Source organism: Oncorhynchus kisutch, linkage group LG19 (genome assembly GCF_002021735.2).
Source record: "Oncorhynchus kisutch isolate 150728-3 linkage group LG19, Okis_V2, whole genome shotgun sequence".
Classification (NCBI taxonomy): Eukaryota; Metazoa; Chordata; class Actinopteri; order Salmoniformes; family Salmonidae; genus Oncorhynchus; species Oncorhynchus kisutch.
This window is the reverse complement of record NC_034192.2, coordinates 67,468,557-67,478,431: the sequence shown is the minus strand read 5'-3', so window position 1 is coordinate 67,478,431 and position 9,875 is coordinate 67,468,557. Positions and strand designations below refer to the sequence as shown.

The following is a 9,875-nucleotide window of genomic DNA, read 5'->3' as shown; positions in this document are numbered from 1 at the left end:
GGTTCCCACCATGAAGCTGTGTCTTTGTGAGATGCAGAGTAGGAACGGTTCCCACCATGAAGCTGTGTGAGATGCAGAGTAGGAACGGTTCCCACCATGAAGCATGGATGAGGAGGTGTGATGGTGTGATGGTGTGGGGGTGTGGGGGTGTGATGGTGTGGGGGTGTGGGGGTGTGATGGTGTGGGGGTGTGATGGTGTGATGGTGTGGGGGTGTGATGATGTGATGGTGTGATGGTGTGGGGGTGTGATGGTGTGGGGGTGTGATGGTGTGATGATGTGATGGTGTGGGGGTGTGGGGGCGCTTTGCTGATGACATTGTCTGTGATTTATTTACAATTCAAGGCACTCTTAACCAGCATGACTACCACAGTATTCTGCAGCAATACACCATCCCATCTGGTTTGTGTTTAGTGGGAATATCATTTGTTATTTGACTATCATTCTCTGCGTTGCATCGTGCTTAAGAACAGCCATTAGCTGTGGTATATTGACCATATGCCACACACCTACGGGCATTATTGCTTAATTATACAATGGGTGGGTCTAGTCCTGAATGCTGATTGGTTAAAACTGCATTCCAGCCGGCGTCTATTCCAAAAGTTACCACCGGCTAAATCTATGACATTAAAATGCTTATTTACTCTGTTCCATCTGAAGTGATTGTGTTGGCTGTGTTGTTGGCTGTGTTGTTGGCTGTGTTGTTGGCTGTGTTGTTGGCTGTGTTGTTGGCTGTGTTGTTGGCTGTGTTGTTGGCTGTGTTGTTAGCTGTGTTGTTGGCTGTGTTGTTGGCTGTGTTGTTGGCTGTGTTGTTGGCTGTGTTGTTGGCTGTGTTGTTATCTGTGTTGTTGGCTGTGTTGTTGGCTGTGTTGTTAGCTGTGTTGTTGGCTGTGTTGTTGGCTGTGTTGTTATCTGTGTTGTTAAATGTGTTGTTGGCTGTGTTGTTGGCTGTGTTGTTGGCTGTGTTGTTGGCTGTGTTGTTGGCTGTGTTGTTGGCTGTGTTGTTGACTAGCTCCTCTGAACAACAGTGTCCTGACGAGAGAACACATTTTCTATGCCAGGTGAAATCACATGTCATTAGCTCATTGTTATGGATCTGTCCAAATAAATGTCATTAGAAAACAGGTTAAACAAATGCAAACACTTTGCTGTTATTCTGGCTGCACTGCTTGACGTAGGGTTGGGCGATATGGCTCATATCATGGTATTTTTCAAATTTTTGAAGGTATTTGACGGTATTGTAACGACCCTGCGTTTATAAGCGCGGAAATCGACTCTGCCGCACGAGCTGTTACGGCCCAGTCGATAGTGCGCTGGACTTCGGGCTAGGTCGAGGGTTCGAGACTTGCTCCCTGCTTGTTTCAATACCGTATTTTATGTTTTTGAGTTCTACATGTGCTTTATGAGTAGTGTGTGACCCTAGGGTGGCAACACATATATTCTCAATTATTTCAATGGGTCCTTCTCCATTCTGATTGGTTTATATTGTACAATTCAACTTCAACCTAAAATAATTTCCTGCATTTCCATCCATTTCTGCATTTCCTGCACTCATTTGATGTCATTTCCACACTGCCACGATGCGGGCTAAAATACCAGGCCTTATTTTTAACCCAATGTTGCAATTGTGATTTAGATCATAACACTTGGGTGAACTTTTGGAATCATGGAAATATGTTTATTGTAATTCTATATAAATAAGAGTGGGTACTTTGAATAGTGTTGTTTCACATGACAACGAATGAAAATGCCATGGAGGAATCATTTTGGCCAGGTAGGAACCAAAGTGATGTTCAGTGTTTCCTAGGGGACCCTATAATCTTTGGCTACATTCAATCTTTATTCATGTAGTCAACATGTTCAAGCTTCGCCTATCCCTCTGATTTAGAAGATACTGTTGTACAAACAACGTGCTGATTTAAGCCTCTACCAGTACTGGTGTCAGGCTGTATGACTCAGGGCTTTTATTAACGATTAGCGGCTAACACGATTTAGCTCAACTTGCTAAGAAAATACACACTATCTGTTTGCAGATGTAAGAAACACAAATTAATATTGTAATTATTAGTTTGTGGATTTATATTAAGATCAAAGTGGAAACAACATCGTTGTGTGTGCTGAATTGACCGTGCAGACTGAACCCGAGTGTCTTGTGGTCCAACAAATGCGCTGTTTGAGTGACGGGGACCAGGTCTGTGGAAAGCGGCATGGAGAGAGGAGGAGGATGACTCAAGTAGCGGGGTAACCTAATGGCTAACCGAAGGGAGGGGCTGCCTTGATTGGCTAACTGATACAAATGTGATTTAAAAATAATAAACTGCATTAATAAATGTGACTGGTGTACTCGTATCATTCATAATTCAATCAGAAATATGGTACATGAACGTAGAGAGTAAAGAGGTAACTACATGTAACTAGATAACCTATGGCATATGACATGAACCTAGAGTAAAGAGGTAACTAACTACATGTAACTAGATAACCTATGACATGAGCCTAGAGTAAAGAAGTAACTAACTACATGTAACTAGATAACCTATGGCATATGACATGAACCTAGAGTAAAGAGGTAACTAACTACATGTAACTAGATAACCTATGGCATATGACATGAACCTAGAGTAAACTACATGTAACTAGATAACCTATGGCATATGACATGAACCTAGAGTAAAGAGGTAACTAACTACATGTAACTAAACCTATGGCATATGACATGAACCTAGAGTAAAGAGGTAACGTAAATCTTGCTAGCTCACCTGCCCACTGAAAAGGTGAGAATGGCTTGAGTAAAGAGGTAACGTAAATCTTGCTAGCTCACCTGCCCACTGAAAAGGTGAGAATGGCTTGAGTAAAGAGGTAAAGATTGATGTACTCAGGGCACTTGATTTAAACATACAGATTGATGTACTCAGGGCACTTGATTTAAACATACAGATTGATGTGCTCAGGGCGCTTGATTTAAACATACAGATTGATGTACTCAGGGCGCTTGATTTAAACATACAGATTGATGTACTCAGGGCGCTGGATTTAAACATACAGATTGATGTACACAGGGCGCTTGATTTAAACATACAGATTGATGTACTCAGGGCGCTTGATTTAAACATACAGATTGATGTACTCAGGGCGCTTGACTTAAGAAACATACAGATTGATGTACTCAGGGCGCTTGATTTAAACACACAGATTAATGTACTCAGGGCGCTTGATTTAAACACACAGATTGATGTACTCAGGGCGCTTGATTTAAACACACAGATTGATGTACTCAGGGCGTTTGATTTAAACACACAGATTGATGTACTCAGGGCGCTTGATTTAAACATACAGATTGATGTACTCAGGGCGCTTGATTTAAACACACAGATTGATGTACTCAGGGCGCTTGATTTAAACACACAGATTGATGTACTCAGGGCGCTTGACTTAAGAAACATACAGATTGATGTACTCAGGGCGCTTGATTTAAACATACAGATTGATGTACTCATGGGGGTTGATTTAAGAAACATACAGCGCCTCCAGAAGGTATTCCCACCCCTCCACTTCTACCACATTTTGTTGTCACAATTTAAAATGGATTACATTCAGTTTTTTGGTGACTGGCCTACACACATTACCCCATAATGTCAAAGTGGAATTATGTTTTTAGAAATGTTAACTAAATAAATAAATAGAAAAGCTGCGATGTGGAGTCAATAAGTATTTAACCACTTTGTGCATAAATAGGTTCACAAGTAAACATTTGAGTCACATAAGTTGGATGGACTCTGTGTGCAATGATGTTAAACATGATTACAGCCTCAAGTCTTGGGTATGACTCTACAAGCTTGACACATTTGTATTTGGAGAGTTTCTCATAATGCTCTGTCAGGTCTCTCCAGAGATGTTCGATCGGGTTCAAGTCCGGGCTCTGGCTGGACCACTCACGGACATACTGATACTTGCCCCAAAGCCGCTCCTACGTTGTCTTGGCTGTGTGCTTCGGGTCGTTGTCCTGTTGGAAGGTGAACATTCGCCCCAGTCTGAGGTCCTGAGTGCTCTGGAGCAGGTTTTCATCAAGGATCTATCTGTACTTTGCTTCATTGATCTTTCCCTCAATCCTGACTAGTCTCCCAGTCTCTGCCACTGAAAAGAATCCCCACAGCATGCTGCTGCCACCACCATGCTTCACCGTAGGGATGGTGACAGGTTTGCACTGGACGTGACGCTTGGCATTCAGGCCAAAGAGTTCAATTTTGGTTTCATCAGACCAGAGAACCTAGTTTCTTATGGCCAGAGTCCTTTAGGCACCTTTTGACAAACTCCAAGCGGGCTGTCTGTGTCTTTTACTGAGGAGTGGCTTCCTTCTGGCCACTCTACCATAAAGGCCTGATTGGTGGAGTGCTGCAGAGACGGTTGTCCTTCTGGAAGGTTCTCCCATCTCCACAGAGGAAGTCTAGAGCTATGTCAGCGTGTCCATCGGGTTCTTGGTCACCTCCCTGACCAAGACCCTTCTCCCCCGATTGATCAGTTTATCTGGGCGGCCAGCTCTAGGAAGAGTCCTGGTGGTTCCAACCTTCTTCCATTTAAGAATGATGGAGGCCACTGTGTTCTTGGGGACCTTCAATGCTGCAGAAATGTGTTGGTACCCTTCCCCAGATCTGTGACTCGACACCATCCTGTCTCTGAGCTCTACAGACAATTCCTTCAACCTCATGGCTTGGTTTTTTCTCTGACATGCACTGTCAACTGTGGGGCCTTATATAGACAGGTGTATTTATTTCAAAATCATGTCCAATCAATTGAATTTACCACAGGTGGACTCCAATCAAGTTGTAGAAACATCAAGGATGATCAATGGAAACAGGAGGAACCAGAGTTCAATTTTGAGTCTCATAGCAAAGGGTCTGAATACTCACGTATATACGGTATGTTTTTTTTGTGACACAGTTGCAAAACTTTCCCCAAAAAAGTTTTTTCTTTGTCATCATGGGGTATTGTGATGTCATCATGGGGTATGGTGATGTCATCATGGGGTATTGTGATGTCATCATGGGGTATTGTGATGTCATCATGGGGTATTGTGATGTCATCATGGGGTATTGTGATGTCATCATGGGGTATTGTGATGTCATCATGGGGTATTGTGATGTCATCATGGGGTATGGTGATGTCATCATGGGGTATGGTGATGTCATCATGGGGTATGGTGATGTCATCATGGGGTATGGTGATGTCATCATGGGGTATTGTGATGTCATCATGGGGTATTGTGATGTCATCATGGGGTATTGTGATGTCATCATGGGGTATTGTGATGTCATCATGGGGTAGTGTGTGTAGATCGCTTAGGGTTTTTATTTATTTAATCCATTTTAGAATAAGGCTGTAACGTAACAAAATGTGGAAAAAGGGAAGGGGTCTGAATACTTTCCGAATGCACTGACTGACTTAGCTCGTTCTGATTTTTCTTAATTCCTTTAATTATGAGGATGTGTGTATTTTTTTGTATCGTTAGGTATACTGCACTGTTTGAGCTAGAAACATTAGCATTTTCCTGCACCTGCGATAACATCTGCAAAATGTGTACACCACCAATAAACTTTTGATATCAGTTAAGAGTCTGGAAAACATGAGTTTAACTGCACCAACAGACTCCAGGTGAACTGAGCCCGGGACAGATCATACAGAATGGTTTCAGGAAGTGGTGTTGATGTCTGTTCCTCTGTAGGGAGACAGCTCTCCACATGGAACCCCATGGGCCCTGATCAAAAGCCATCCGAGACCATCTGAATGGTTTCAGGAAGTGGTGTTGATGTCTGTTCCTCTGTAGGGAGACAGCTCTCCACATGGAACCCCATGGGCCCTGATCAAAAGCCATCCGAGACCCCTCTCTCAACCATCCGAGACCATCTGAATGGTTTCAGGAAGTGGTGTTGATGTCTGTTCCTCTGTAGGGAGACAGCTCTCCACATGGAACCCCATGGGCCCTGATCAAAAGTAGTGCACTATATAGGGAATAGGGTGCTCTGGTCAAAACTAGTGCACTATATAGGGAATAGGGTGCCCTGATCAAAACTAGTGCACTATATAGGGAATAGGGTGCTCTGGTCTAAAGTAGTGTACTACATATGGAATAGGGTGCCATTTGCGACACACCCTCCCATCTGATTATTGGAATTATAAATCACACCAGTCACGACAAACAAGTCAACTCTCTGATAAAACACTTTACTAAAGTTTAGACAAACAGAATGTCATGCCGACAGGATACTCCACCAATGTTAATACAACATATTGGTTCATTGGGAAAATAAATCATTTATCTTAACTATGAACAATGTACAGCATTAGGATAGAAATACAGAGTTGTATGTTTCATATCTCTCAACGCTCCCGCTGGGTCAGCAGTGGGCTCCTCAATCCATGACGTCCTCCTGCTGTGACCTGAATTCACTCACACTCCTCTACACACACACACACACACACACGTTAACCCAATAACACAGCAGATGCTAAGGTACATCTATCAGTTCAACAGCAGAGATCTAATTGTAGATAACATCTAACAGTCCCCACCAACCTACTGTTATAACTGACCCTGTCCCCACTGCTGGTATAACTGACCCTGTCCCCACTGCTGGTATAACTGACCCTGTCCCCACTGCTGGTATAACTGACCCTGTCCCCACTGCTGGTATAACTGACCCTGTCCCCACTGCTGGTATAACTGACCCTGTCCCCACTGCTGGTATAACTGACCCTGTCCCCACTGCTGGTATAACTGACCCTGTCCCCACTGCTGTTATAACTGACCCTGTCCCCACTGCTGGTATAACTGACCCTGTCCCCACTGCTGGTATAACTGACCCTGTCCCCACTGCTGTTATAACTGACCCTGTCCCCACTGCTGTTATAACTGACCCTGTCCCCACTACTGTTATAACTGACCCTGTCCCCACTGCTGGTATAACTGACCCTGTCCCCACTGCTGTTATAACTGACCCTGTCCCCACTGCTGTTATAACTGACCCTGTCCCCACTGCTGTTATAACTGACCCTGTCCCCACTGCTGTTATAACTGACCCTGTCCCCACTGCTGTTATAACTGACCCTGTCCCCACTGCTGTTATAACTGACCCTGTCCCCACTGCTGTTATAACTGACCCTGTCCCCACTGCTGTTATAACTGACCCTGTCCCCACTGCTGTTATAACTGACCCTGTCCCCACTGCTGTTATAACTGACCCTGTCCCCACTGCTGTTATAACTGACCCTGTCCCCACTACTGCTATAACTGACCCTGTCCCCACTGCTGTTATAACTGACCCTGTCCCCACTGACCCTGTCCCCACTACTGTTATAACTGACCCTGTCCCCACTGCTGGTATAACTGACCCTGTCCCCACTACTGTTATAACTGACCCTGTCCCCATTACTGTTATAACTGACCCTGTCCCCACTACTGTTATAACTGACCCTGTCCCCACTACTGCTATAACTGACCCTGTCCCCACTACTGTTATAACTGACCCTGTCCCCACTACTGTTATAACTGACCCTGACCCTGTCCCCACTGACCCTGTCCCCACTGCTGTTATAACTGACCCTGTCCCCACAGACCCTGGGTTGGAAGGATGGTGGTACCTGGAAGGTGTTGAGGACGTGTTGACAGACATCACTGAGCTCATTCAGTCCTCTTCTCAAAGGTTCCACAGCTGGAACCCCACCTGGAACACACAGAGACAGATGTCTGGGGATTTCTATTAGGCAGCAAGTAGCTGTGATACACAGGGCAGAGTGGGTGGAGGAGGAGAGAAAGACACAGGGCAGAGGGTGGAGTAGGGAAGGACACAGGGCAGAGGGTGGAGGAGAGAAGGACACAGGGCAGAGGGTGGAGGAGAGAAGAACAGGGCAGAGGGTGGAGTAGGGAAGGGCAGAGTGCAGAGGGTGGAGGAGAGTTGTCTCCTACGTACCTCGGGTCTGGATGCGGAAGTTGATTTTGCTCTCAGAGGGGTGAGTGATGCTGTAACCACAGAAGTCTACATCCAGGCTAAACACACAGCAGAAACAGACCATTACACACAGTATGACCCATCACTATGGTGAGGCATTACATAGCAGGGAGCAATATAACCAAGCCCACCTAATGGCAAGGTGGACACCTACAGACAACAACACATCTCAGTGGTGGCTGGTGGCTGTGGAGCGGGGGCTAGGGGCAAGGCCTGGATTATGGCCCTGTATCAGAGGAGCTTGGTTGCCCAGGGTTAAGGGTCAGAGGTTAGGGTGTCAAGGACTAACCTGATCATGAAGCGGAGGAAGTTAGGGTTAGAGGTCAGAGGTTAAGTTTTGAATATAATTGTTTCGTTTCAACTAGTTAGTTTTACGGTGCACAGGCCTACCTCCTGTTTATCCCTCCCCTTTCTGATGATCTGATATATTAGGTGTAGTACTTAAAAAGGCCTGTAGATGTCCTCCTAGGATCATAAATTAAACTGAGATAGGCTCCAAGTTGCCTCTTTTTCTGGGTGGCAGTGCAGAAGTCGATGTGGTGAGAGATTCATTCAACCATAGTGTTGTTAAATATGAACATAAACGCCATATTGTGCATTTAAATGGTTTTATTGTTTTGTTAAAGGAAAGGAAAAACCTAAAAGAGGAAGTACCGAAAACCAAACAAAACATAAATATATAGAGAGTAAAAATAAAATATGAATAAAACCATGTTCTTCTCCATCCATTTTCCTGTCTGTTAAAACCCATTTTCTAAAACCTCTCGTTCAGGCCATTTGGCGTTATTGTCTGTAGGTGCTGGATCCACTCCCGTTCTACCCTCTTTCGCTGCCCACAGGTCCAGCCTATATGTGACTGTAACCCTGATATGGTAAGGTGAGTGATGGGGTGCTACTGGAAGTGGGTTATGAGTTCCGTTTGTAGGTGTGCCCTTTTAATGTTATACAGGTGTTGTTTGAGTCTGGTTTCTATGGTGTGTTTGGTTTCTCCAATGTATTGTTTATTGCAAAGTGTACATGTAATGATGTAAATGGTGTTGTGTTGTCACGCCCTGGTCGAAGTATTTTGTGTTTATCTTCATTTATTTGGTCAGGCCAGGGGGTGGCATGGGGTTTTGTATGTGGTGTGTTTTGTCTTGGGGTTTTGGTGTTGGTATTGGGATTGTAGCTTAGTGGGGTGTTCTAGTTAAATCTATGGCTGTCTGAAGTGGTTCTCAATCAGAGGCAGGTGTTTATCGTTGTCTCTGATTGGGAACCATATTTAGGCAGCCATATTCTTTGAGTTTGTGGTGGGTGATTGTCCTTAGTGTCCTTGTTCCTGTCTATGTGTTAGTTTACACTAGTATAGGCTGTTTCGGTTTTCCTTACGTTCTTTGTTTTTGTAGTGTTTGTATTTAGATTCGTGTTACGTTTGTTTATTAAATTATGGATCGCAATCTACACGCTGCATTTTGGTCCGACTCTCCTTCACACCTAGAAAACCGTTACATGTGTGTTCAATGAATAGGATTCTTGTACTGGTGCTGATGTGTGGCTGTTTATATTTGTAATGAACTTTATGTCAAATGGAAATTATGAGGTTTGAGGTCTTGTGGTGGCTTACTACTGAATCTTGCTTTGGTGAGGAGGTCTTTTAAATGTTTGTTCTTTCTAAATGCTGAAATGATTCTGTATGGTTTGAGTGGTATGTAAGTGTGCTGAACTGTAGAGAAGTTGTGTTTGATTGATGTAGGGATCTAATTCTATGTGAAAATGTGGTTACTAGGGGGATGATAATTGTCTGTTGATTGAGTATTGATGACAAGGGAGAAGAGACAGAGGAAGTGTTTTGGTTTAGTGATTGGTGCAGATCACTTTCCATAGGGGAGTCAGGA

General features: G+C 44.2%; 1 protein-coding gene across 1 annotated transcript in view; it reads right to left on the bottom strand.

Moving 5' to 3' along the window:
- Positions 1 to 6,196: 6,196 nt before the first annotated feature.
- The window catches only part of polr1d (RNA polymerase I and III subunit D), a 32,386-nt gene continuing 28,707 nt past the window's right edge, over positions 6,197 to 9,875 (bottom strand). Inside the window, exons 3-5 of the mRNA XM_031797544.1 lie at positions 7,963 to 8,039; positions 7,634 to 7,716; positions 6,197 to 6,453 (exon numbers count right to left, since the gene is read on the bottom strand). Of these exons, the coding sequence (XP_031653404.1) occupies positions 6,406 to 6,453; positions 7,634 to 7,716; positions 7,963 to 8,039 (208 nt within the window). The 3' untranslated portion in view covers positions 6,197 to 6,405. The remainder of the gene's footprint in view (positions 6,454 to 7,633; positions 7,717 to 7,962; positions 8,040 to 9,875) is intronic.